Raw genomic sequence first — 27,111 nt, forward strand, 5'->3', positions numbered from 1 at the left:
CAGGACGCCGGACGTGCCGCACGCCGGGGCGGGGCGATTTCAGCTCACGCCCCCTGCCCCAGCGGCCAATAGGGAGTTGATGCCTGGCCTCCAATCAGGAGGGAGACAGGGCCAGGCCTCGGCCAGTGGGGAAGCGGCAGGGGCGGGACTTGGGGACCAGGAAATGGTGTCAGGGCTGTAAACAGGCACATGGAGGGGCTGTTAAAGGTACAGCGTCCCGGGGGGGAGGGAAGGATGGGGGTGGCTAACAGGAGGTGGGGGACGGAAGTGGGGGGTCCATACAGGGGGCATATGGGGGAAACAGAGGGAAGGGGATGTGGGGGAGACAGACAGGAGCAAGGAGGGAAGGGGCAGACAGGGGACATGTGGGGGGAATAGACAGAGGGAAGGGGCAGACAGGGGACATGTGGGGAAAACAGAGGGGGAGGGGCAGACAAGGCTCCAGACAGGAGACAAGTGGGTTCAGTTAGGGCGAGGAGGAGCGGATGGGGATCAGACAGATGTCATGAGTGGAGGGAAGTCAGGCAGAGGACAAGGAAAGGAAGAGGGGAAAAGAGACAGGAATAGACAGGTTCAAATACATGAAGGGTTGTTACAAGGAGGATGGAGAAAATTGGTTCTTCTTGGCCTCAGAGGATAGGACAAGAAGCAATGGGCTTAAATTTCAGCAAGGGAGGTTTAGGTTGGACATTAGGAAAAACTTCCTACCTGTCAGGGTGGTGAAGCACTGGAATAAATTGCCCAGGGAGGTTGTGGAATCTCCATCATTGGGGATTTTTAAGAGCAGGTTGGACACACACCTGTCAGGGATGGTCTAGACAATACTTAGTTCTGCCTTGAGTGCAGAGGACCTCTCGAGGTCCCTTCCAGTCCTATGATTCTATGAGGTTACAAGAAAGGGAGGAGGCCAGACAGAGGGCAAAGAGGGAGCAAAGTGGGCAATCAGGGCTAGTAAGGGTGGAGGAGAAGGGAACAGAGAGCAGTGAAGGGCCAGACAGGAACAGGATGAGGGAGAAGCAGGTGTCAAAATAAGCAAAGGGCTGTTTTTACAGGGGGGTTGGGGAATCAGATGTGGGACAAGGAGGGGAACATGTGCATCAGAGAGAGGGGAGGGAGATAGGGGAGAGGGGTCAGAGGCAAGGGTGATGGGGCTACTCAGAGAGAAGGACGGAAAGCTAAACTAATCCTGAACCCAGAGAATGTGTGTGTGGGTGCTGGGGGGAGGTAGAAATTGGGGGCTGGATCGACAGGACCAATGGTGAGAGTGTTAGGACAATGTCAGATCAAAACTGGTATTTGTATATAATCCTTCTCCATTTCTTTTTCCCTGCTGGTGTCTCTTCCCATCTCTCTCTCCCTTCTCTCTTCAGCAGGTTGAGTTTTCCTCCCTCTCCTCCACTATGTTTCATTGGGGCTGGAAGCTGTGGTGATGAGAGCCAATGTCTGGTGGTGTAACTGACCTGCAAGCTCTGCAGAGCCACCTCCAGGCCATGGAGCAAGGGACAGGAGATGGCAAGCAGCCAGACGATCACCCACTGTACAAACTATCTGAGCCTGGGCTGGACGGTGCTGCTCTCTGCAGCCCTGACTTCCAGCAGCCCCAGGAGCTGGAGCTCCAGGAGTCCCGAGGACATGCCCCCCCAGAATGTACCAGGTAGGAGGTGGGGACATGCCACAACTGATTCACCCAGCTGGACCCACGGAGAACTGGTGGGAAGGCACAGGAGTGGGGCACTTGCGGTGACTTTTTCAAAACGCAGTGTGGCTTAGAGGCTAGAGCACTGGACTGGGACTCAGCAGACCTGAGTTTAATTCCTGGCTTGGCTGCTGGTCTGTTGGGTGACCTTGGGCAAGCTACTTCACCTCCAGCTTTAATGGTGGCTGTTGTTATGGGACACCTGCCCAGCAGGAACTGAATTGTGACCCTGAAGCTTGTTTCTTACAATTCCTTGAACAGCCAACTGATGGTAACAGCTGGCAGTCACTGGGCTGGATTTGAACTGTAACTAACAGGGGAAAGGCCCCAGCTCCCTTAGCCCTCTGGTCCCACTCATTAGATCCCAGTTCCTAGGGAATGACTCTGCAGGGCCCCAAAAGCAGCAGCTACAATTCAGAATCTCGTGTGAGTGTAGCAGATAGGGCGCTAGACTTGGGTTCTATACCCATCTCTGCTGTGGAATCTCTAGGCTGCTTATTCTAATCCCAAACCTTAATTCCCTGTCCATAAAGTGGAGATAATACTTCCCCCATATCCCAGGTGTGCTTTGAGGATACAGTCTCGTTCTGGTGTCCACAACTGAAGATGAATTGGAGAGAGGTCAAAGAAGAGCCACAAGAATGAGTAAAGGATTAGAAAATGCCTTGTAGTGATAGATTCAAAGAGAGGGTTCAGGTGTGACTTGATCACATTCTGTAAGTACCTACATGGGGAACAAATACTTAATAATGGGTTCTTCAATCTAGCGGAGAAAGGTCTAGCATGCTCCCACGGCTGGAAGATGAAGCTAGACCCATTCAGACTGGAAATAAGGTGTACATTTTTAATAGGGAGGATCATTAACCATTAGAATAATTTACCAAAGGTCATGGTGAATTCTCCATCACTGCCAAATTTAAAATAAGACTGGACGTTGTTCTAGAAGATCTGATCAGGGAATTGTTTTGGGGGAGTTCTCTGGCTTGTGTTGTACAGGAGGTCAGACTAGATGATCACAATGATCCCTTCTGGCCTTGGAATCTGAGTCCATGAATAAGGGTGAGGTGCTCTGATGCTGCAGTGAAGAGGGCCATCTAAGTCCCTAGATAGAGTGAATACAATAGCTTTAGCTGGGGAGAAAATGGAAGAGCTCTTTGTCATTAGGACCTGTCTGATCTCACAAGCTAAGCAGAGCCTAGTCTTTGTCTAGGAGACTTCCACGGACCACCCCAGTGCTGGTGATTTGGCAGCATACCAGGAGGTTTTTGCATTAGTTTAGGTTTTTGTATTAGTGCAAGGTCCCTGCAATGCTCACCAAAGTCAGACGGTCTTTGAATACGCTGTCTTTTGAATCTCACCGAAAGCCACAATCCTGAAGGCTTGTGGCCATTAAAGACCCTCTGGAACTTTTCACAAGAGTTAGCCCCAGTAGCCTGCCCAGTGGTGGAGTTCCAGCGGTTCCAATCTACCTCCAGAAATTCCCCCTGGAGTTTCAAGTGGATATAACATTCTCCTTCACTTCCTCCCATAAATTGCTGTGTTAAACAGCTGCCACATACCACCCCAGAGGTGGCTGCATTTCACTGGTGGGTGATGTGGTTGCTGCATGCGCACATGTGCATACACACCGTTTGTACAGTATTTGGAGACAGTAAGGGCTGGAAAGATGTGATTTAATTATAATCTCTTCTTTTTGGCTTTTGTCTGCTTCCAGCGCCCAATCCCATGGAGCCCTGAGCAGCCTTGGGAGGCCCAGCCACTCTCTGCTGTGCGTGGAAGAGGAGGTCAAGAACCGGAAAAGACCCAGGCTCTCCAATGGACCCGAGGCCAGTCCTAGCCTTGTCTCTCACTTCCGTCGTGCGCTGAGCGGGCCACAGCCCCAGGGCCCATCCCCCTTTGGACACATCCTTCAGAGCAATAGCCTGGATCTCCACAGCAGACGTCCCCAGGACGGGTTGCCACACACCAGGACTCTGGACAATCCCAGAGCCACGCATTCTGGGGCCTCGGTGCTCTACAGGCCCAGCCCAGAGCCACTGGAGTCTCCATCCCTGAATTACGGACTCGAGGATTGCTGCCCATGGAGCGGCCGAGCTCCCTCAGGAGGCAGCAGCATTAGCAGCCAAGCGAGCAAGGTGACGGGTCTATACGCCGAGCTGGTCAAGGAGCTGGAGCTGCAGATGGCCGAGCTGCGGAATCTCCTCGCCTCTCGGGAAGAGGCCGCCATGTGGCAGGAGAGGAGGATCAAGGAGCTGGAGCTGGAGAACCAGCAGCTGAAGAGCCAGCTGCGGAACCTAGAGGAGCAGAACGACCTCCTCTCCAGCAGGAACGGGGCAGGGGCAGCGGCAGCCAGGACAGTGCTGCGGTCCGGAAACAGCTGTGTTGGTAACCGAATCCTCCTTCCCTTCCTGCCTTAGCATCGTGGAGGCAGTTTGCAGCTATGCCAGCTCTGATGGCGTTAACCCGATCTCGGGCTCCAAGGCCTCTGCTGGTCTCTACATTCCCCACTTAAAAAGGCGCCCAGCCGGCCAGAGGCATCAGAGCGTGTATGGTGGGGGGGCGTCACCTTATCCTGAGGTGTCAGGCCTTGGCCCAAGCTGGATGCAGCAGCTCAGCCTGATGGACCAATGGTCTGATCCAGCTGGGCAAAGCCCATGTCCCTAGGTCAGAGCTGGGAATACCTGTGTGTGAGCTCAAGGCTTGGTAGCAGACTCTGGCCTCCCCCTGCGCGTTCCGTGGGGTCCTGCCTCCAGCTCGAGTGGGGTGGCTGGAACTCTAGCGGTTCTGCCAAGAGAGAAGAGCACGGCCAGCAGCTCTGTAGAGAGGCCCCTGGGCTGGGATCAAGGGACAGGCACCTGTAGGAACTCTGGGCAAGAAGTGGGCACCAGGGTGGATAGGGAAGGACCCCTATTCTGCGTGTGTGCCTGGGACTCTCGTGAGACCCAGCTCAGCCTGAGGCCAGGCCAGGGATGGAATTGGTTTCCCATGGGCCTCTGCGATGCTCAGTTCTGTCTCTGTGTGCTTGTCTCTCCCCAGACATCAACGAGAGCAACATCCAGTTCCTGAAGGGCCTGGTGGGGCTGCTGGAGAGCAACACGGCGTTGCAGGTGGGTGCCCCAGTGTCTACCCTTGTCCGAGCAGTAGCTACCAGCACCTTGGAGGCAAAACGCTTCCCTGGCTTGTCTCCCTTCCAAGGGTGCATATGAATCAGAGAGGCCGGAGATGAAGAAACCCCATTCGAGCCCATCTGCCCAGCCTCTCGGTCCTGGAGAACATTTTCTAGGGCGTGGCCCACTGTAATTTTAAATATTCCAGACAATGGGGGGATTTTGCTCCTGGGGAGATGATCCCACACTCTCTGCTGTCATTCTTCCCTCCCCCGCACCCCCCCATATCCCAGTTAAACCCTATTGTATCATTGCAGGGGCAAGCCGAGTCTCCTGGGCACCCCCTTGGTGTTTCCCCCCTTCACAGCCTCTGATCACGTCCTCCTGTTAGCCAAGCCTCAATGATTTAGCTCAGTTTCTCCAGCCAGGACCCTGCTCTTCTCTGAACACCCTCCAGTTTCTGTCTGGTGTTGAGGAGCAGAGAACTGAAAGCAGGTTGGGTCAGAGTTGTATGGAGGACCTGTCCTCTCCTGGGAGGCGGGAAGGGGTGGAGGCAGAAAGGGATAGCTCATTCGTCACCCAGTTTTTCCACCACGCATCCCTGTGTGTGGCATCCCCACGCATTCGTTCCTATTGCAGGCCAATGGCCTCCAGCCATTCTCCTCTCCCAATATGGGGGAGCAGAGGTGCACCTCAGCTGAGGTCCCCAAAAGCCCCCCGGTCTGGAGGATGCGAGCTGGGGTCCCAAGCAGCTTCCCACCCTGGATCAGCACAGAGGACAGCTCGGGGAGCCCCGTCACGCTCAGTGATGCCACCTGCTTATGGGAGGAGAACGTACAAGATATGCTGCCCGATGGCACCCCAGTGTGGGCATCACCTGTGGAGGTGGGTGATCCGCGATCAGCTCCTATGTGGGCCATTGCTCATTGACTGCATGGGGATACTGCCTAATGGGACCCCGGGAGGGCACTGGCCATAATTGGGGGTGGCGCACACGCCTCGGGAGGGAGGGGGGATTGGGCATTATCTTTTCTCCTTGGCGCCAGAACCATCCCTACCCTTCCAGGTTTGCCCTATAGTATCTGGGGTGCTCTGCAGCACTCAGCTTGCAGTTCTCAGTGTGGCCGCTGCTCTCGGACAAACACCTTCCTGCCCTATTTTAAGTAGGCCCTTGCCTAAATTCCAGTTTAAAGGCAGGAGTGCAGGTGAGTGACTAGAGCAGGGAGGCAAGAATCCTGGGTTCTAATCCTGGCTGTAGGATGGAGTGTAGGCTAGTGGTTAGAGCAGGAGATGAGTCAGGACTCCTCGGTTGTATTCCCAGCTCTGCCAGTAACGTGCTGTGTGACCCGAAGCAAGTTACTCAACCTTTCAGTGCCTCAGTTTCCCCATCTGTAAAATGGGGGCTGATATCCCCTCACTGAGATCCATGGGCTTGGGCCTGAGAAAGGACAGCTGGGGTTAGCCCAGCATCTGTCGCTCGTTTAGCCTACCCGGGGGGGTCTGCCTGAGTCTCCCCAGATTTCAGGCACCCACAAAGAGCGGAATGACGAGGGGCTTCTCTCCTTTTGCCCTAGGAGAATGGGAGGCCCAAGCTGGAGCTGATCCCCAACTCGGGGGTCTACATCACCCACAACCAGCTGGACGACCTCTCGCAGGTTTCCACCGACAAGCCCAAGCTGATGACCAGGCGCCTGCTGGATTACTTCTTCTCCCGGGAGACGCTCGCCAGATCTTCGGCCACCGGCCAGCGCATTGCCCACAACAACACGACCATGGAGAAACCCATCCGCCTGCCGGTCGCTGTGGTAAATGCTATCAAAGGTAGGGGGGGTGGGTAGGGGGCTTTGTGGCGGGAGATGGGGTGAGGCTGGGGCTCCCAACGACGCAGAGGGTGGAGAGCGCGCATAGTATCGATCCCCTGCAAAAGGGACAGGATGACGCTGTTTGATCCTGGCCGATGGGTTTCTTCTGCTCACCTCCTCCATTGTCCTTGCCCAGCAGGAGGGGTTCTGTTTGGTACAAAGTCGGACCGCCTGAGACTGGATCCACAGAACTGGCGGATAGCGCAGGCAGGGGCAGTTCAAGCATCCGTCCCATAGCAAAGCCAACAGGACTCAGGCCTGCTTGGGGTTTTCCTCGGGCAGCCTCTCCCCTCTGCATGGCCTGTTCAGTTCTCAGCTCCCCTGATGAGACTGCCAGAGCTGGCCAGTTAATGCCAGGTGGTGATGGCTGCTGAGGATTGGGACTAGCTGCCTACTGACAAGAGGACCGAGCCGCCCCACTCCTTTCACCTTGGCCCCAGGGAGATAATGATTTTCAGTCCCTGGCGAGCCGGGCTTGATTTGAATTGGGGACCTAGAGAAGAAATGCTTAGAGCCCATTCCCAGCCCCTCGAAGCCTCCAATCTGCTATTTGGGAATATATTTTATCCGTACCCTCATCCGTGCTGGTACAACTTTCCCTTCTGCCGTAGTTCAGGACCCCCAAACGCAGCAGCGTTGTTACTGCCAAGGAAGTCATTGGGCCTGACCCAGCGAATTACAAAACGTAACCACCCAGCATTAGTGGTGAGATGCACGTGAGGCTGCAGAAAGAGAGGGTTAGTTTTAATACCCCAAGCTGTGTGCCTGGGTTGGACAGGCAGAGACGCCGGAACAATTCTGACAGGAGATGCAGGCCAAGGTTTCCAGAAAGGGTCCACTCGAGGCACCTGAAAGGGTCCTGATTTTCAGAGTGCTGGTGCTGAGTCAAGGGGTCTCAGATTGGGCACCCACAAGCCAAGGCAGCCCAGATCCCCAGTCACGCCTGCCAGTCTCGCCCCCTGCACTTTACACACCTTCAACTCACTAGCGTTTCTGATCTAGTTAATCAGCCACCCTCGCGCAGTTCCTGTGACGTAGGGATTACCACCCCGTTCGGCAGCAAAAGATTCAGACTCAGAGGGTGAAGATACCACCGTGCTAAATGCAAGATCAGATTGGATGGGTGATGCCCAAGGTCGCAGAGCAAGTTAGTAGCACATCAGGGATGAGAGTGCAGGACCAGGGGCATGGTGTCCTTGTCTGGGTCCCACACGCTGCATTGCGGGTGAGCGTGGGTTTTGCATGATGGGATCTGGCGTGATTCATCTCAGTGGATTCAGAAAAAGCCAGAACTACGCTGGTTTTTTGCTCCACTTCTCTGCCCTCCCCACTCTCCTCCAGAGTACGTCACCAAAGTGTGCGGCAAGAGCTGCAACTTCAACGCCGTGATCAACAGCAAGTGCGGCACCTCCCGGAGGGCGGTCAAAAAAATGATCATCAAAATGGAGTAGACGGCAACGTCCATCGAGACAACGGCGAACCAGCTGCCAGCTCCCAAGACGCTCCTCAGAGGATCCATCGCCCCCTACTCCGACGTACGCTGGCGGGAGATCGACACAGCGGTGCTGGTGGCCCAGGTCCCCTCCCACACAGCTGCATTGGGGGTGAGCATGGTGGAGGTAACGCACCCCTCCCAGCAGACGTTACGGGGGCCGCCGTGGTGCAGTTTAGTACATGCACCACAAGGCCTGAAGCGCCTGCTGTGTGGCCGTCCTGGGGCATTCAGTCCTAGCATACAGACCTCGGTGCGTGCATTCCTGGGGAGGGGAGACTTAACGCCTTCTAAGGAAGCATCTGGGATCTGCCGCGCCTGGGGGAGAAGAGAGCTGGCGGGTACGTTCTGGCACAAGAGCTCTGATGTTCCGTTCTAACGAGTCCCTGAGGAGGGAGGGTTGATCCCAACTGGGACGCTGCACTCACCCATGGGAAATCTCGGTCCTCTTTCAAAACTGGCCAGCTCCAGTCAGGAATCCCGGCTCCGTGACGCTGAACATTAACACTGCGGCCCTCTCCTCCGCCTGTGGGCAAACTCTTCTCCCCTCACATCGGACTGAAAGAGGGACAATGCTGGCAGTGGAACGGGGTCCAGGCTGCAGTCACGGCACTGGACTCTCTGGCCAGAGCAGGGGAACTTCTGCTTTGAAACAGTTCTTACCAGACTGTTTAACCGACCGGGCCTGTAGATTAACTCAGAGCCTTAGTCTTTGTGGTGGTGGTGGGGGGATTTCATCTCCCTCCCACAGGGCAAGGTCTGCTCTCATGCGGAGGCTCACGGTGCGGCTCAAAAAGCAATTTCTCTGCTCATTGTAGGTGTAATAATTTAACTGTTGGCGAGGCATTATTCCCCCCCCCCGTAAAGAAAGTTCCCATAAATATTCGTTCTTGTAAATAAAATAATCTTTCCTCTCCCCCCAATTTCCCTAATAAAGGCTGGAATGTAACAGTTGTTTCTCCCGCCTGCTTCCCCATGCTGAGGGTGGAGGGGGAGCATGGAGGAATTTATAGTCTCTAGGGTTGTCACAGAGATTAGAAGTAGCGCTAAGCTGCCTACGGTAGACACAGCCAAAACAGGCGGGGTAATTTTAACCAGGAGTTCTTTCCATCGTACAGCATCTGGGGCAGGAGGGCTTCCCCCCACTCCCAAGCCACGATTCAGCCTGAACGTCTCTGTCGGGTGACCTGAAAGAGAATTCAAAGTGGCCCGTTTGGTGCAGTTATTGGCCTCCTCTGGCAGGCTCAGAATGGAGCAATTCCCACCTTCCCATTTCCGAGGGTGAGCTGACCCCGGACGCTGAAGCTGGCTCCTTTAAGAGGATCCTTCTCTTGCTTCCAGGAGATGCTACCAGAGCACAGCAGGGGCAGCGTGTGTGTGGAGGGGGAGGGACGGAGGTGGTGGGACACTTTCCAATGACTCCAGTTCCTGAGCAATTTCCCCTGCCCTCCAGGTCACCGGGCAGCTTTTGAAAGTCATCAACTGTACTTTTTCCTGCCCAGTGCTGGTGAATGGGGCTTGATTGAAGGCCTTCGGGTATCCGGAGCAGGGACAGCACCAGGGCTTCCCCAGCATTGCCCCTGCCCTGGAGAAGGGGGTTTAAAGGGCCGAGCCTCCTCCATCTGATTTTTGGTTAAGAATGTCCCATGCCCCATGTCCTCTCGACATGGACACTCGTCTGTGGGGAACCAGCAGCTCATTTCCCAAGGTCAGGCAGGTTAGAGGGTAAAGCTTGTGTCGCCCTATCCAGGGAAGGACTCACAGACCCACAGATGGTTCTGAGGTCCGGCCTGACTGTACCAACGGGATCCTTTTTTGGGTGAAGCTTGGGAGGATGGAGAGATGCTCCAAAAGACAAAAGCCAGTGGGCAGCAACTGGAAAGCTCTTTGCAACAAGGACTGTCTCTTATTCTAACGCACAGCTCCTAGTACAATGGAGCCCTACTACAAATAACAGTGTGGTCCAGTGGGTGGGGCATTGGCCTGGGATTCAGGACACCTGGGTTCCATTCCCAGCTCTCCCACTGACCTTGAGCAGGTCACTTCCCCTCTGTGCCCCGACCTTTCTCCTCCCAGCTTTTGCCTTGTCTAGGTAGATTGTCAGCTCCTTGGGGCAGAGACAATGTAGGTGGCTCCAGTGGATGGGGTTGAAATCTCAGCGGGTCTCTTGGTGCTACTGTGATACAAACAACTGACCTGGTCACCCCCCACCACTCCCCAAAAACTGGTCCCTTTTACCAGGCGTCACGCTTACAAGACAAAGGATCCTTTGCTTCCCATGCTGGGTTTGCCTCTGGCGACTAAATTTATTTAGCAAGAAAAAACTCTTGGCTGACTCTTCACCAGCCAGCCAGTTACATCGTTAATAAAGAACAACAGATCTGTCACTTAATTCATAAAACATACCTCAAGCAGTTACAACTAAAAAATAAAGTGGATTTTTTTTTTTAATTTAAAAGCTCAAAAATAACAAGCCATATGTTTTTGAAACATGTAGTAAACACGGAAGCAATATAGTCTATGATACAATATACACTATACACAGTGATGGGCTGCCGGGGGTGGGGGTGGAGGTTGGCATTATGGGCAAAAGAGGATTTAAAGATCCAAGATTCAAAAGGAAATGCCATGTCACTGAGAAATGAAAAGGAAAAATAAATCAGCGGAGAGGAAAAAAACCTCTTCAATTCATAATTAGAAAAGAACTTTGGAGGGAAAAGGATTGGGAGGGCAGATTATTAAACGGGCTCAATTAAATAATAAAAAAAAAAAAGCACTCACGATACACAGTGTTCATACTTGGGAGCTGGGAGCATAAGGCAACAATTTCCATAGAAAAAAAGGGCCTTCCAAAGGAGTTTATAGAGAGAGATATTTATAGATATTTATAGATTTTAAATATAAAGTAGGAATGTGCCGCAGAGCGCCAGGTGGGCTGTCTGTGGAGTGCTGCCCCCCGCTGTGTCGAAGCTTCACAAGCGCAGGGAATGGGGGGGCACCGTGAGAAAGTTTCACCGGCATCCTTGTTCCGTTTACATGAGGATGGCACGGCACGGCTTGTTCAGTCCCCCCAGCCCGCGACGCAGCGAGGAGCATCTGCCGCTCGCACCCACGTTAGCATTTTCCTTTGGAAATAAGGGCTTCCCCTTCGTCCCGGCCCGTGCAATCAATGTCCGGCTCTGACGCGCTCTGCGGAGGAAGGAGCTGGATTCCCAAGGACTGTGCTGGAAGGCGGATGGCTTCCGAGGAAGGAAGATCAGCAATGACTCCTCTCCCCGCGCAGACACCTCTGGGAGGGTATCAAAGCCAGGAGCGCGACTACGGCTCTGGAGTCCCAGGCTGGCCGTCTGCCCAACCCCTACGCCGTACCCATGCCGGGGACTGTCCATGGCAGTGCGGGGCTTAGCCAGTGCTCGAGGGCCAGCTGGCGGCCCCCGCGTCTGGCTGCCGCTAACCCTACAAGTTCTTGGTGGCCAGGTGGGTTTTATAGTGCTTCGTCAGGTGGTCACTTCTCATGAAGCGCTTTTGGCACTGTGCACACTCAAAACGCTTATCACCTGCCAGGGAAACAAGAGCAACGTTCAACGCGCCAGAGGCCAGTGCTTGCTGCTGCAGCCGAGCCTCGATCGCTCCAGCTCTAGACTTACGCCCGGAAGGGCGCGTGTTGCGTCCTCATGCCGGGAAGGGGGAATGCACCGATGCATGCTCCCCTTCCCGCCCAGCTCCCCGTGTGTACAGCTAACGCCCCGTCCCTCCCCCTGCAGGGAGATGACGGATCTGTGCCAAGCTGCAGCTGGGGCGACGCGAAAGCAGCAGAGACCCCATATGCTCTGGAGCCCCCCTCCCCATCGCCTAGTCAGCAAAGCGCTCGGCGGGCAAGGCGGCAGCATGCTCTGGGGTTACTGGTGAAGCGGAAGCAGGAGAGGGGGGAGACAGTCCCACAAGACCAGCTCCGAGACACGGCAGGGCTCTCCTGGTGGGACACGGGAGATGGGGAGCAGGTGCGGCGGGCAACAGACCTGTGTGCGTCCGGGCGTGCCGTTGCAGCTCATCGCTGCGCGTGAACCGCTTCCCGCAGAAGACCCAGTTGCAGACAAAGGGGCGCTCGCCCGTGTGCAGGCGGACGTGGGCCCGCAGCAGCGAGGTCTTGCGGAAAGTTTTGCCGCACTCAGGGATGTGGCAGATGTGTTTCTTCTTCCCCTGATCCCCTGACCTGCAGGGACAGGAAACCATCGCGACTGTTACTCTTGCTGATGTGGGGGCGGGGAGGGGCAGAGATGGCTGGCACTGTCTGTCTCTCCCCCCGACAATCACCTGTCCCACCCCCATCTGCCCGCTCACCTTTTCTCCCCGTCCTTGCAGTTGGGGCAGGTGCATGCCATGCGCCGCCTTTTCTCCCCAGGCTGGATCTCCCCGGACAGCGCCTGCTCCATCTGCAGCTGGATCTGGGTTGGGCTCAGGCCGCTGATGGTCAGGTTGTTGCCAGACACGTTTTGGACTGTCAGCTGCTGCTGGCCTGCGGGTGAGAAGCAGAGGGAGAAGGGTATTAAGGCTGCTGCTCGGCGTTCCCCTGGGAGACCCCCAACCCCAAGCGGAGACGCAAACGTCTCGCTGCTGGCGTTGTACACGCCTCTTTTCCCATATTCCCCACACAGGCAATGCTCCAGCTGCCTAAGCAGATCAAATCCTTAAAAGGGAGGCCTGGCAAAGGGAAAGGAACCAGCTCCAATAATGTGACCAGTCCCTACTCAGCACCCCCAGATTTTGCTTCCTTTCTCCTCTGTGCCACCCTAGTATGCAGTGTCCCAACGGCCCTGGACCCCCCTGTGGTGCTGGCCCTTTAAGGGGGAGGCAAGTCCCTTTTTTCTGAATATACTGTGCGGTTTTTCAAAGTTTTCAATTTAACCCTTGGGGGCGGGGGGGAACAATCGGAACAGGAAACGAAAAAGAAACTTTGAAAAAACGTGCAATATATTTACAAAAAAAATGGGACTTACCTGGCACCCTGAGGGGCCAGCTCCAAGCTCCGGCTTCAGGGACGCGGGAGCCTGGGCCGCGCCGGGGGCTGGAAAGAAGAAAACTGATGTCAATGTCAGCGAGTGGAATTGATCCTCCCAGGGCCCCTGGGTGACGGAAATCCAACATCCTTCAATGCTGCTGAAAAAGGTCAGCTCAGCGCCTCTTCAGACCGAAGCCCTGTAGCTACTGAGCAGATGCTTTCCCTTCAGCAGGCCTCAAGACTGCTCTGCAGGGATCCTTTCTCTGCAGCAGAGAGGGCAGCTCAGCTTCCACAGTGCTTGGCTTCACCATGGGGGCCCTCCAAGCAAGTGGCCAATAAGCGCCAACTGTGGAAACAGGGCTGAGACACCCATCAACTCATCTCACGTATGGAACAGCCAGCAGGCCCTGCAGAGCCTGGGCTGGATCTGAACTTGCAACCCTTGAGGTGGAAGGTTCCATCATCATCTCAGGACTAGCCTCCTCAGCTGGTAGCTGGTAATTTACCATGAAACCACTACACCACGGTGGATGATGCAGACAGGAGTGAACATCTGGCCAGTGCCGATTCATTTATTTGCTGGTTTCGGGACAGATTTGTGTGCAAGCCACAAATCATGGCAGCTCACTTAGCAACCGTTCTGTATTTTACACTGCTTTGGTTTAGCCAAGCGAGGAAGGACAGCTTCCAACTTAAAAATCCAGCTGGGAATCTTGCCACTTCCTGCTGAGGAAGAAGCCCTCTGGCAGGTCTTTCTGGATCAGAAAACAGATTGCCTTTTCCCAGACAGAACTTCCTTTCCTGATGCTTCCTGCAGCAAACGCCTCCCAGCTGAGCTCTGGAATGCAGAAACGTGCCACTGAGAGCAACAGGTCGATCTACCACATTGGCTGGGGGCAGATGCAGGCAATGATGGAGCACACCACAGAGCCATGATTCTCCGAAGTCAGTTATGAAAGGAAGTGTCTATGTCTGCAATGCCACCTTGGAACAGGAGGAGTTGAATGCAGTGCAGTATTTGCAAACTCTCTGTTGCTAAAGAGATCTGGAGACTGGGCTAAGACTCACCATTACTTCCAGCCTGCACAAATGCAGGATGGCAGTTGTGGTTTTGATATTTTCTCTGGCATGGTAGGAAAGTCACTTGCCCTAAGAAGAGGACACAGGGCTGTGTCCAGAACTGAACAGCAAGGGCATTATGAAGCAGGAGCTGTCATGGCTTGGGATGCTCAGCCACTCAGAATTCACTGGATTTCTTTCTCATCACTAGTCCGTGACCAGCGCTTGGAAAATTTTAGAGATCCTGAAAGCATCTGTAGTGGTCTGACTACTGGAAGCACTTTCGCAGTAGCCTTCCCCATGTGATTGTGGCAGGGAATAACCCACCACCTGCTAGAGCAGTGGTTCTCAAACCGTGGGCCGGGACTCCAAAGTGGGCCGCAACCGCATTTTAATGGGGTCGCCAGGGCCAGCATTAGACTTGCTGGGGCTCAGGACTGAAGCTGAAGGCCGAGTTCCAACCCCACCCAGGATGGCGGGGCTCGGTCTCCAGCCCCCTACTTCCCCCAGGGTCATATGGTAATTTTCTTGTCAGAAGGGTCTGTGGTGCAGTGAAGTTTGAGAACCCCTGTGCTGGAGAGAAGAGATGAAGGCTTTACACTGCTTGGAAACTGGGATTCCAAGCTTTTGGGTTCTAGCACTAATGGTTTTGTTTTAAATAGCCGCTGCCTAAACAACAGGCAGTTGAAAGGCAAAAGAATCAAGATGGAAATCGGCAGGAGGGCTGGTACAGTACCCTCTCATACCACCTGACAGGGATAGACTAGGACAAAGCAGGAATTCCAGCTCTCCAAACCATCTGCCTCTAGTCTCGGGGTGGTCTGATAAGTAGGTGAGCTTAAAACTCACTGGGTCCGTACATCTACCAGGACTTTCGGGAGATTGGTTCAGGACCCAACAGAGCAAGTCAGCCCTCAGACAGGTGTGACTATCAATCCCTGCTTTCATTAATTAACTTGGTTGCTCAGAGAGGCTGTGAAGCACCCTTGTAGAGTCTGGGGCTCAGCACAGCTGATCTATCAGGCGAGGCCTCCCTAGGGCTGCAGTGAGATACAACGAGGGATCTTTTGGGACAAAAGGGGCTATAGAATTGTAGGACAGTTAACACTCTGAAGTACTCGGTCACGGGCACCAGGGCTTGGCTTAAGATCCAAATGAAATCTACGCAGCCAGCGAGGAAGTTCCTGGCCCCCAGAACCTTTAAGGCTTTGGGAGCTCAGATAGTTTCTTCCCCCCCTACCCCGCCCACCTCCCCAATCAGCACACATCACATCCCTAGCACTAGGGTGTAACAGTGCATATCCCACCTCCGGTGTTGGTGATTGTGACAGGTACGCCTTGGACTTGGACACCGTTAATGTTGATGGTCTGCATCGCCTGGGCCGCAGCCGCCAGCTGGGCGGCGTTCAAGCTGATAATGCCTCCAGCAGGGGCGATCTTCGGCAGGGGGCGCTCTTTGCGGGCAGCTGGCTTTTTGCAGCTTCCTCCTGCTTGGGCACTGCGGGACATGGGGCTGCTGCAGGAGGTGGGAGAAGGGGCCACCGTCACAGCCGGGGTTTCCTGAAGTAGCACGGTCTGCAGCTCCCCTGAAGGTGTTTTGAAGTAGACCTGAAGGAAGAAGGAAACGGGAAAGGACTCAGACCAGCCGTCGCTTAGCCAGAGCACAAATACGGCCCCGTGTGACTCACAGGATTGGGACGATGGGCTTCGGGTCCAGGACACCCAACGCCACCATAGTAAGTCCGCAATTCGCGAGGAATTAAATGTAATTAACGTACACTACGGCCAGCCTGTGAGAGGGGTTTTCTGTGCCCTCCCAGCGCTGGGGCCGCCCTGGATCTCTCCACCTAGTCATGATCAGTCAAGAATCAGGAGTTGGCTATGTAAAAATAAGGCAAGTCCTGCAAGGATCCATCACAAGAAAGGCTTCTAACACATAGGAAGGTGACTGCTTGCCACACACCAGTCACATCCACCCCTCTCCCTACAACAGACGAAAAGACGCCTTCCACCTCCCTCGCGACACATCAAACCACCATGCTTGCATAACATGGAAGTCTGGGCTTCCAATACATAGCTTGAAAGGAGAAGTTGCCCAGGTATTTCTAAACACAAACCCCGCCTGCAAAGAGATTCCTATCTCATGCAGTACCCCCCGGCCACTCTGCCTTTCCTTACACACCACCAGCTGAGTCACTGATCGTCGGTGGATCTCCCAGACACAGATGTACCCCCCAGAAAGGGTTAAGGACCTGGTACCTGCGTAGGAGTTGGCTCAGCTGCCTGGATCTGAAAGTTCTGAGAGGACTTCTGGGGGACGGTAGGGAGTGTGGCAGAGGCCGCCTGGACCACTCTCAGGGCCTGCTGGGGAATCTGTACCACCTGCTGCTCTTGCTTGGGTTGGACCACCTGGACCTGCTGCACCACCGCTGGCTGGCCTGAGCCAGGACTCTGCACTATCAGCAGGTTATTTCCTGCCTGGATTATGTTATCTGCCGTAGTCTCTATCAACACTGTTTCCACTTGCTCGGCCACAGCCATGGCTGTCGTCTGGGCTGGTGACATGGCTTTCTTTCTAGTCTTTTTACAGGGTTTTGACGGGCTCTCGGCTATGATCTGAGCCGGAGCGCCAGGGTCCGCGGCATTCACCAGGTTATTAACTGGCAGGGTTAGTGTCATGTTGCCGCCACCGGTCAGCTTGACAACATTGCTTGCACTCTGCACAGACGATGCCCCGGCCTTGTGCGCGGGAGCCGGCTTGATTGGCACAGGCTTGTGCGTGGAAGAGGAGGGGGTAATGATCGCTTGGTTAGTGCCGGGAATAATCTGAATCTGGTTGGCTAGGTTCTGTTGAACTTGTATGGTCTGCCCCCCTGCTGCTTGAATCTGAGGGACAGTCTGGTACTGGATGTTCGTAGACGAGCGGGCCCCTTTGTTGATCATGGTTGGATTCTGAATGGCAAAAACCAGCTGCCCCCCAGGATAGGATGTCCCAAGCTGAGACCCTTGGATCTGGAAGAGGTTCCCTTTCGACGACAAGATCCCAAAGCTGTTCTTACTGGAACCCAGAGGAACTGGTGCGGGTTTGATGGGGACAAGTTTTCGAGGTGTGGGCTGAGGAGGGGCCGGAGGAGTGACGGCGGCTTCCACGGCAGGAGGACCGATTTTGCTACATGTCGCTGCAAGCAGGGCTAGTGGAGATGGCTGAGAGTCCTAGAGGAGGAGACAGGAATGAAGAGACGGGTTCGAATTGAGTTGGTTCAGCTGATGCAGGAGATCAGTTTCAGAGGTGATGTAAACACAAAGCAAGCTTCTAAGGTTTCTGTACAGCTGTCAGAATCTTCCTTACCCATCACCAGTGCCTTTGATCTCAAAGCACATCCCCCTTCGGAGATAGGCTGGTGTTACTAGACCCATTAAGCAGATGGGGAAAATGAAACACAGAGGGGAAGGGACTTCTCCAAGGCCACAAAGTGACTCAGTGGCAGAACTAGGAAGACAAACCAGGAGACCTGGCTTCCGGTCCTGTGTTTTACAAGCAGGGCTTTGGAGCTGTGCTCCGGCTCCACTCCAGCTCCAGGCAAAAACCTGCAGCTCCACTGCTCTGGAGCTGCTCGCGGGCTCCGCTCCAAAGCCCTATTTACAAGGCCACCCTTCCTTCCAAATCAACAGCACCAACCTCTACAGAGACAGGGGAGGAAGCTCTGCAGGAGATGCTGATCCCCTGAGGGCGCAGTAAAGCAGCCACTAGCAAAACGGTTTCACAAGCACATTACACAGTTGTGCGTGGTGTGTCCCCCGCAGTTCTCAATGCCACAGTAAGGAGCCACGCAGTCGCCCTCTCACCTGTGCTGTGGAGGCAGCAGGCTGCAGGTATTCACTAGGACTGACTGCCGCAGTGGCTGCCATATTGTCCTCTTGACCTGCAGGGAGGAAACACACAGGAGGAGGAGTAAGGCTAACGTTGACAACAAGGAGTAGTTCTCACCCTTCTGCATCACCCCCAGCCCCGACGCCTAAAGGAGTCACATAACGCGTCCGTCCTCTGAACTAATCTTGCCTTCCAAAATCATCAGCGCTGACGCAACGAATGGCTCAGTTCCTGGCAGCATGCGCCTTCATATGAAGTGGGATTTTATCGATTCGCAATTTGTTATTTCAACCTTTGCATGGATTGTTGCTAATGGTAGAAGGGACCATTACATCACCATGGGCAGCAAACAGAAGCAAAGGATCAGAAGACAGAGGGAAATGGATGGACTTCCTCGATTATTTATTTGTGTCTTAGCAGCACCTAGGGGCCTTGCATGGAGGTTGGGGCTCTGCTGCACTGGGCACTCTACAAACACAGAGGAAGAGACAGATAGTCCCTGCCCTGAAGAGCTTACAGTCTACACAGACCAGACAGAGAAAGGGTGGGCGGAAGCCCAGAGACTTGCCCGAGGCCATGAAGATCAGCAGCAGAAAGAAGAGTAGATCCTCTGGTCTGACTCCCAGTCCAGTACTCTCTCTGCAGGTCCATGTTGCCTTCTGTTTGCTTCCAAGGGAATGTCTACACTGCCAAAAAACCCCTGTGCAGGGCGTCTCCGAGCCTGGGTCTATAGACTAAAAACAGCCATGTAGACATTCTGGCTTGGGCTGGAGCTCAGGCTCTAAAGCCCACCCCACTCCCTGGGCTTTGGAGTCCAAACAGTCTACACTGCTGTTTTCAGTGCCGAGGCTGTGGACCTGGGCTCGGAGATTCACTGCCATGGTTTTTTTTTTTTTTTTTTGCCGTGTAGACATACCTGAAGTTTTCTATCAGGGTAAAGTTTTAATGCTGTTTTGGGTTGGAAACAGAGTCAGTGCCGATTACTTTGGTGTGTTATTGGTGCAGAATGTGTAGAAGTCATTATGCAATTATGGGATAACTCTCTGCTGGAGGTCCCCTGCTTGCAGTGCAACTGCGGGAGGTCGAAAGGAAAATGCTAATGTGCAGATGGACAGGGAGGACATATAGCTGCAGCACGCAAAACAAAAGGACAAGAAAGCACGGCGGATGATTTCATGAGAGCCAAAGCTAGAGAGTGGAGTACACAGGGTTTGAAATAGGCAACTGAATAGGAAGAGAGAAGAGCTCAGGACAAGGATGAGGCTACACTAGGTGGAGACAGGGTAAGAAAAGTGCTTGTTTGACACATTTAGCAGATGGAAGCAGAGCCTGCAGTAGCAACCATCTCAATTATTTGAATACTCTGATTAGATACTATATTCCTGTTACACAGCATCAGAACCTGACAGGTCCAGCACTCGCTGGAGGTTTCCAGTATGACCGTCAGCAGTGAAAAGGTTAATACTGTTAGCACTTAATGGAAATACTTGCGCTTCTCCACTAACACCCTTCTGACAGGAGTGGGCAAGTTCTCAACTTCTCAGCCCTAACGCTCATGCTGCAGACTCCAGCGAGACAGAAGGGAATGAGGAAGGTTGCAACGAGCACAGCAGAAAGGATTGCTTTGTTACAGGCTTAAATACAGTGAAGCCAGGAAAAGACCCTCCTAAATCCTTAGAACTTGCAGAGTCTTTTGTCCTGGAGAAGACATTTTGTCCATGATATTTCCTTTGGCAAATTCCCCGGTCATCCCACCTAACATTCTTGGTATGGCTCAATAGCTTGATAATATTTACCTAGAAGACATGCCAGTAGGAGCTTTTTTAAGCCCAAACTCTCTGCGTTACAATCACTGGCAGGGTACGGATTTGAAATGGGGAGTTATGGACATTTGAGGAATATGGGTGTTCACAGACACTCTCCCATCTCAGAGAGACAAAGGGAGGGGTGATCTTCAGCCTAAAGGTCTGGCATCCTCTTTCAGAAACACTGACAATACACTAGCCCCAACCAAAGGCTGCATCTGCACAAGGAAAAAGAGGCTGGTTTTGGACCACATGGTAAAATGCCAGTGTGGACAAGGCAGTCTGTAGTTTCACAAGTGTCGAGATGAATGCGGGGAGGGCCTACGGTTTATCTCGACTAGCTAACACTTGTAAAAACAACAATTGCCTAAGTCCACACTAGCATACTAACAAATGATTCAAAACCACCTTTTTTCCCCCTGGTGAAGACACGGCCTCCCCGTAAGCAGAAGGCAAATGCTGAAGTCCAAGAAAAGTGATCCACTCATGACATGGAGAAGCCAAGTCTTAGCTAATAGGGAGGGGAAGCATTTAGTTCCAGTTTGCTTCGCTTTGCTGCTATGAGCAAAATCAGCCCATTTACAAGGAGACGGGTCCTCACAGCAAAGCATGGAATGATCTCAGAATGGGTAGGCAGCTCTCCAGCTTCGGCTCCCAACCTTGGGGAGATGTACAGTACCCATGCACCCTGCACACACCATGAGCCATAGCAGTCAAATCAAGGATGCAGTATCCACACCCCCCAAGAACAGCAACCAACACCCTAAGTAACAGTGTAAAGGAAGACACCACAATGGGAGAGAAACAGAATGGCAGGCACGGTCTCTATACAATCGGAGACACACCGCACATGACAGCTCAGTCTGCCTCAGCCTATGAAAAGATGGGAGGAAAGGAATACAGTCTTGACATGCCAGGAGTGTGAACCCTGGGGCTATTTACCACCAGCTACAAGATTTGACTACTTCTCCGGTGATTCAGACAAGGTGGATATTCTTGACTAGTGCTTGATAGTACTTTCTTCCACACTGCCTCTCACGTATGGAAGGAGGATATCTGTAACCATCCGCAAAGCCACCCCCCTGACCTCCTGCAAACTCTCCTAGGCCATGATGCCTCTAAAAAACTTGACAACGGTTAGGCGGCTGGTGTGCTAAGGCCACTGCCCATCATGCTGACCAGGACTGTCTTATTGTTCCCTTCTGCTCCCCAATCTGTTGGTATTCACCTGCTGTCTCATGTCTTATCTCTAGATGACAAGCTGTTTGGGGCAGGACCCTCTGTCTGTACAATACCTAGCACCATAGGGCCAGGGTCAGTGACTGGGGCTCCTGCAGGCTACCACAGTATAAATAATAAATAGTAAATATAACTGAATTACATCAGTATTTCTTACAGGTAGGTCAATGGAGAGACCTAGTGAATTAACATACTGTGCTGCTTAATTTGATTATCAGTGTAAGGAGTAGCTCTAGGAATCAGTGTGTGTCTACACTTTACTCAACACAGGAGCCAGTCATAAGATCTCAATACAGCTCAGGGCTAGGAGAAACGCTATTTATATATTTCAGATGCAATTAAACCCATAACACTTAGTAACGTCAATGTCCTTTGCCCTCATTCTCCTGTTTGCTGTTTTGACTGCCCTGAATGTTACTGACCAGTCTTTAAAACTATCGTTGGTCAGCAGAGACACAAAACTTCTCTCTGAGCAATGCCGAACGTTTCCCCAAACAGAGAGTAGCAAACAAACTGAGCTAGCGGGTTCCAAGCCAAGTCACCAAGGAGTCCACTTCCCAAAAGCAGACAGTTCAACACTGAGTAAGGAAAGACTCCAGGCTTCTCCCAAAGCTACACAAAGGCTGTTTCACATCCTGCCATGGCCAAGTGCATAAATCCTCACAGAGAGCCAGTTTAGAGATCCCAGAGCCTGGGACATCATCAGATGGAAATTATTTGCACCAGTTCTGACAGAAGGGCATCCATTCCCTTCAAGCCACTCTTGCTCATTCACTGTGGTAACCTCTCAGCCACCGAAGCATCAGATGTTAGCGCCCAGCTCGCTGGCCTTTGATAAAAGGGTAGATTTTTCCCAGAAAACCAGGGGCTTGAACTCCTGCCCAACCTAAATGACTGTACCCTCCCTTTCAGCAGAAGCAGGAACTGCTATGGATTAATTTCTTGGATGGCACATGAGTGACATTAAGCCAGGCCAAAAAATGAAACACATTAAAGGGGCGTGGGGGGGGTGTCATTAACCTTTATAAATCAATTAGGGGGATAAATGTGGAGAGAAAAGTCATCTCTCTGTGTTTGCTGTTTGAACCCAGTGTTAATCTGTCACCCAAACATTTCCTCCCAACATCCCCTGGTGACAGTTTGACATTTTGAAAAGGCAGCAGAGTACAAATCCACTTACAGCATGGTAAGACCAATGGGCTACTTAAACACAACTTCCAGGAGCCCATCTCTCTGTCCAATTCAGATTTGGGGACAGAACCATAATTTACTAGAGTAAATGTTTCCAAGCCTGTAGTCTTCTGGGCTACAGACCTTTATGAGAAGCAGGAGAAGTTCCTCCTTGGCAAACTATCAGCATTTGTCATCATCTAACAGCAGTTTGCTGTGAGCTACTCACTTATTCACCAAGAAGTCACTTAACAATTCAGAGTCACTTTGCCCTTCTGTAAACCCACAACTACAGTCAAGTGCCAAACGGAACAGAACACCCCTTGAACCTGTCAGAGAGCGCTCACTCAAAGTTACAACCTCTCTGTCCACCCCATTCCCACTGTACTTTGGCTCTCTGCCTTGGAAGACTGCTGGCTGAAGAGTTGTTTCTTTTATCAAGTTATCTGAGCAAATACAATTAGGACTTGTTCCTGCCCTCGGATACACAAACAGGGACACGTAGGTACTAGCTAACTGTCCAGATACCGAGTCTTTAAGCATGCAGGCTAAACAGCTCTCTTCGTTAGTTTAGAATGCATTTAAAAACTCCACCGAACTGCAAACTGAGCAATCAAGCTGCACAACAAGAACAAGAAAACTTACCAATCGCGCCAGCCAATAAGAACCCATTTCCAGCCAGTAGTAACGCCTGTTAGAAGCCAGCTGGAACATTCACACCAGCACGATTGGTAGGTTTTCTGAAAGGCGACTGCTTCACTTGTCACAAGACTTAATTTTTTGAAACTCTGCCATTATCTTCAACATTCTACAAAAGATATAAAGGGAAGAGTGGTTTGGGTTTTTTTCCCCTAATGATAATTAGCCCCTTTCATTGAAGCTCTGCCATCAGGAAATTTTCCTTTGTACCCACAACTTCCTTCTCAGTATAAAGAGCCTATGCAAATACTTACATAACACACCTATCAATACTCAGTACCACAAGTGGCAAAACATGTCTCCAAGTCCTGCAATCTGGTCTACGCAGGCAGTCTTCTACAGAGATATGAAGACTACGCAGGTGTAAAAGATCTATCTATGGTACTTACTACATTACTGTAGGATCCAAGTGCCTCACAATCTTTAATATATTTATTCTCACAACACCCCTCTGAGGTAGGAAAGTATTGCCCCCATTTTACATATGGGAAACTGAGGAACGGAGAGGCTGAGTGATTTGCCTGAGGTTGCAAGTCTGTGGTGGAACAGGGATTTAATCCCACAATTCTCAGTTCCCAGGCTGGCCCCCTAACCACTGAACCATCCTTCCCACCCATATGGATCACGTTGCATGGCTGGAGTTCATGTGTGAAAGAAACTACACTGGAAATAAAAAACACAAAGGAACATCCACCTAACCAAAAGCAGCCTTTGTACATGTGGCTACAGCTGACCTCACCAAATCACAGCTTTAGGTAACATGGCTCTGTTCTTACTGGGGACAGGCCTAAAAAGGAATAAGATGTTAAACCAATTGAAAGATGGGGACAGAAGCTTCCTCTTTTGCAGAGGATTAGAAATATATGTTTACTGCAGTCAGACAGCAGATTCAGGAAATTTAAAAATAATTCCTAAACCCACAAGTCAGATTTTGGTTTTATTTCTCAATTCTTCACAATGGTTATGTATTATTTGTTTAGTGTCAACAAGATGCTTGGAGCTGCACATTGGGTAGGTGAGCAGAGCTCTAGTTCTACATTTAATAGGACTGCCAGATAGATTAGGTCCAAAATTTAAGGCTAATGGAGAAAAAATGGATCTTAGTAAAATTGTTCATAAGGATTAGATGGACCTTTGGTCTGACCCAGTATGGCTGTTCTTAAGTTCTTATTAGCTTGTGATGCAACACACACCCCCCTGAGAGACGTAATAAGCCAATTTAACCCCCCTGTGTAGCTAGTGCTAGGTCAATGGAGGAATTCTTCTGTCAATCTAGCTACCTTAGCCTTTTGGGCAGGTGGATTACTACCGCACCACGAGAACCCCTCTTGTTGCTGTAGCGAGCGTTTACACTGGAACACTACAGCAGCACCACTGCAGTTGTGCTGTTGTAGCATTTTCAGTATAGACACAGCCAAAAAGAAGTTACAGGAAAAATATTTTTTCAGTGTGTTTACTCTGTGGATTGGCAAGCACGGTGTGTTTAGTTGGTTTCACTGTTACCCTGTAGAGCAGTAGTTCTTAACCAGGGGTCCACATACTCCTGGAGGTATGCAGAGACCTCCCAGGGGGTACATCAACTCATCGAGATGTTTGCCTAGTTTTCCAACAGGCTACATGAAAGCCCTGGCGAAGTCAGTACAAACTAAAATTTCATATAAACAATGAGTTGTTTATACTGCTCTATAAACTATACCCTGAAATGTAAGTACCATTTTATATTTAAATTTATTTTATTATATGGCAAAAATGAGAAAGTCAGCAATTTTTCAGTACTAGTGTGCTGTGACACTTTTGTATTTTTATGTCTACTTGTTTACCAAATCAGTTTTTAAGTGAGATGAAACTTGGGGGTACTCAAGATAAATCAGACTCTAGAAAGCAGTACAATCGTCTAGAAAGGTTGAGAACACTGACATAGAGGCAGCTAGCAAAGGAGAAACAAATATTATGAATTTAAGGCCAGAAGAGACCACTGTGATCATTTAGTCTGACCCCCTGCACAACACAGGCCAGAGAATTTCACCAAATGGTTTCAGCATCCAGCCATAACTTCTGGTTGAAGTAAAGCATGCATCTGAGAGAGAGAATCCAATCCTGATTTATTAAAAATCTGAAGTGATAGAAACTCAACTGCATCCACAGATAAGTTGCTCAAGTGGTTAATTATCCTCCCTGTAAAATGTGTGCCTTATTTCTTTTTGCTAGATATTACTTATTCTTTAGTGCCAGTTATACTAATTTATAAGACCCTTGTAAATATCCACAAGGGAACTGAAAATTTTAAATAAAATTTATTTTCAGGAATTCAAAGGGTGATCTCTAGTAAAAACCATTTTTTAAAAAATGTGTCAATTTCAACCTAACAGCACCCCTCTAATATTCTTAAGTGTTTATCACTAAGGCAAACTGTTTTTAAGATACAATGTTTAACCTGAGTGGTCTCTCTAGCACCAAAACTTCAATATGTTAGCTCTGGAGTTTCTTCATCATCAATTCTGATTCTGTAACACCTTCTTTTCCCTCAAAGGAGAAAGTTTTCACTATAACCAAATTTGTAACCAGCACATCAGGTTGCACTAAGGCAACACAAGACTTACATTTTACTTTGCTATACTAAGTGTGCTGTATTGCTTTGTCCTCAATAGACTTTTTAGGGAAATCCCCCACTATTTCAGTTTCATAGTACTGTAACAGTGGGAGTGCTACCGTGGACAAAGTATAGATGGCTACTAGTGCTTTGACAATATATATGTCATGTTATGCAGATGACTGGCTCCCAGGCACATGCCTGCACACACACACTCTTATAAGTTAGATTTAACATAGTCCTAACCCCAAGATATTGTTTTGAGTCACTTGGTCCCAGACTCTGGTCTCTAAACTCGTACTTCACAGCCTCCCTATAACAGACAGTAGGAGACATCTGGAGGGTGTGGATATTTTAACTGCTTGATAGTAAACACAACATGGCCCTTGGGACTCCAGCAGCATCAGGGAATGAGAGGGTGATCAGGCCCTGCAGAGACTTCCATCAGCATCAGTCCTGCTGCACACTGTGGTTCCCAAAGCATCCCATGCAGGTGAGGTTCTCCAGCTCCAAGCACCCAGGGACCAAGAATCCCTACATCCCCACACACCCCTGCTAACCCCGTCAGTTTCACCCCCACCATACCTCCTGTACTGTAGGGAAGTAGATATCCAGTTAATCCCCTCCATACACCATGCCCATCCCCGGGCAGCCTATTCACCCCTTTACCCAAGGTGCCACACCAAGCCCTTAGGAACAAAGTGCCCTCCACACCCACCTCAATGCACTTGGGGTTGAGGGGTATGGAGATTGGCATGGTCCCAATGTCCCTCACCCTATCCCCATACACTGAGGACGATGCAAACCCTGAGCCCCCTGCCCAATCCCAGTGTCCCCAATGCACTGGGGGACCACACAAATCTCCTGACTCCCTATCCATCCCTAAGGCCCCCAAGTGCCCAGCCCAATGCACCGGGGAACCATGCAAACCTCCCTCCCCCATGCCACCCCCCCCAATGCAGCAGGGGACCATACAAACCTCCCTGCCCATCCCTAGTGCCCCCCAATATCCAGCCCAATGCCCCGGGGGACCATGCAAACTTCCCTCCCCCCCACCATCCCTGATAGCCCCCAATGCCCCGGGGGACCATGCAAACCTCCCCCTCCCCCCCGAGACTCCGGCGCAGCACGAGCTGCGGGTTCTTAGGGAGGCGGGTTATCCCCGCCCGCCCCGCCTCCTCCCGGGCCCCGGAAGCGCCGCCCGCCCGCAGCCCGGGGAGGGCGGAGCAGGGAGCCCCACGCCCCCTTCCGGGTCCCCGTTCCGCCCGGGTCGGCGCCGCTCCCGCCCCGCTGCCCGGGCCCCGGAGCCCAGGCCCGGCCCCGGCCCCGCCCCCGCTCTCGGGCCCCGGGGCGGGAGCTCCCGCGCTCTGCCCGCCCGGCCCCCCCCGCCCCGGGCAGGGGTGAGCGAAGTGCACAGACCCGGCTGGAGCGGAGGCGGCGGCGGCGGCTCCGACCCCCTCACGGCGCCATCTTCCTCCTCCTCGGCCGCCCGGGCACCGCCCTGAACGCCCCGCCCCCTCGG

At 52.1% G+C, this 27,111-nt stretch overlaps 2 protein-coding genes across 7 annotated transcripts; one reads left to right on the forward strand and one right to left on the reverse strand.

The window, feature by feature from the left end:
* The first annotated feature begins 140 nt into the window (after window positions 1-140).
* LOC140904062 (uncharacterized) lies at window positions 141-9,106 on the forward strand. Of its 4 annotated transcripts, none has more exons than XM_073326298.1 (7): window positions 141-207; window positions 1,371-1,654; window positions 3,411-4,081; window positions 4,733-4,803; window positions 5,443-5,688; window positions 6,378-6,624; window positions 8,007-9,106. In XM_073326298.1, exons 2-7 carry the CDS (start codon window positions 1,440-1,442, stop codon window positions 8,114-8,116), a joined length of 1,560 nt encoding a protein of 519 aa, XP_073182399.1. In that variant the 5' UTR covers window positions 141-207; window positions 1,371-1,439; the 3' UTR covers window positions 8,117-9,106. The 4 variants fall into 4 exon arrangements, with proteins under 4 accessions (XP_073182399.1, XP_073182404.1, XP_073182401.1 ...); XM_073326303.1 differs by having other exon boundaries at window positions 6,378-6,608; XM_073326300.1 differs by lacking the exon at window positions 141-207 and adding an exon at window positions 355-1,258.
* Window positions 2,617-27,111, reverse strand: SP2 (Sp2 transcription factor). 3 transcript variants are annotated; one of them, XM_073326296.2, is made up of 8 exons: window positions 27,009-27,111; window positions 22,946-23,108; window positions 18,062-18,138; window positions 16,475-17,428; window positions 15,523-15,823; window positions 12,499-12,673; window positions 12,177-12,370; window positions 10,439-11,714 (listed from the first exon to the last, which is right to left on the reverse strand). In XM_073326296.2, the coding sequence occupies exons 3-8, from the start codon at window positions 18,122-18,124 to the stop codon at window positions 11,614-11,616; spliced, it is 1,788 nt and encodes a 595-aa protein (XP_073182397.1). In that variant the 5' UTR covers window positions 18,125-18,138; window positions 22,946-23,108; window positions 27,009-27,111; the 3' UTR covers window positions 10,439-11,613. The 3 variants fall into 3 exon arrangements, with proteins under 3 accessions (XP_078706900.1, XP_073182397.1, XP_073182396.1); XM_078850774.1 differs by lacking the exons at window positions 10,439-11,714; window positions 22,946-23,108 and adding an exon at window positions 2,617-2,798; XM_073326295.1 differs by lacking the exon at window positions 22,946-23,108.

The sequence above is a fragment of the Lepidochelys kempii genome, chromosome 27 (genome assembly GCF_965140285.1).
Source record: "Lepidochelys kempii isolate rLepKem1 chromosome 27, rLepKem1.hap1, whole genome shotgun sequence".
In the NCBI taxonomy this organism is placed as follows: domain Eukaryota; kingdom Metazoa; phylum Chordata; order Testudines; family Cheloniidae; genus Lepidochelys; species Lepidochelys kempii.

Excerpts from the sequence above, each read along its gene's own strand:
- LOC140904062 (XM_073326298.1), top strand. The coding sequence starts at position 1,440 with ATGTCTGGTGGTGTAACTGACCTGCAAGCTCTGCAGAGCCACCTCCAG. Across the intron at positions 4,082-4,732 it reads GTCCGGAAACAGCTGTGTTG|ACATCAACGAGAGCAACATC; the intron begins GTAACCGAATCC and ends GTCTCTCCCCAG. Across the intron at positions 5,689-6,377 it reads TGTGGGCATCACCTGTGGAG|GAGAATGGGAGGCCCAAGCT; the intron begins GTGGGTGATCCG and ends CTTTTGCCCTAG.
- SP2 (XM_073326295.1), bottom strand. The coding sequence starts at position 18,124 with ATGGCAGCCACTGCGGCAGTCAGTCCTAGTGAATACCTGCAGCCTGCT. Across the intron at positions 17,429-18,061 it reads CTGCTGCCTCCACAGCACAG|GACTCTCAGCCATCTCCACT; the intron begins GTGAGAGGGCGA and ends CTCCTCCTCTAG. Across the intron at positions 15,824-16,474 it reads CTGAGCCAACTCCTACGCAG|GTCTACTTCAAAACACCTTC; the intron begins GTACCAGGTCCT and ends TTCTTCCTTCAG.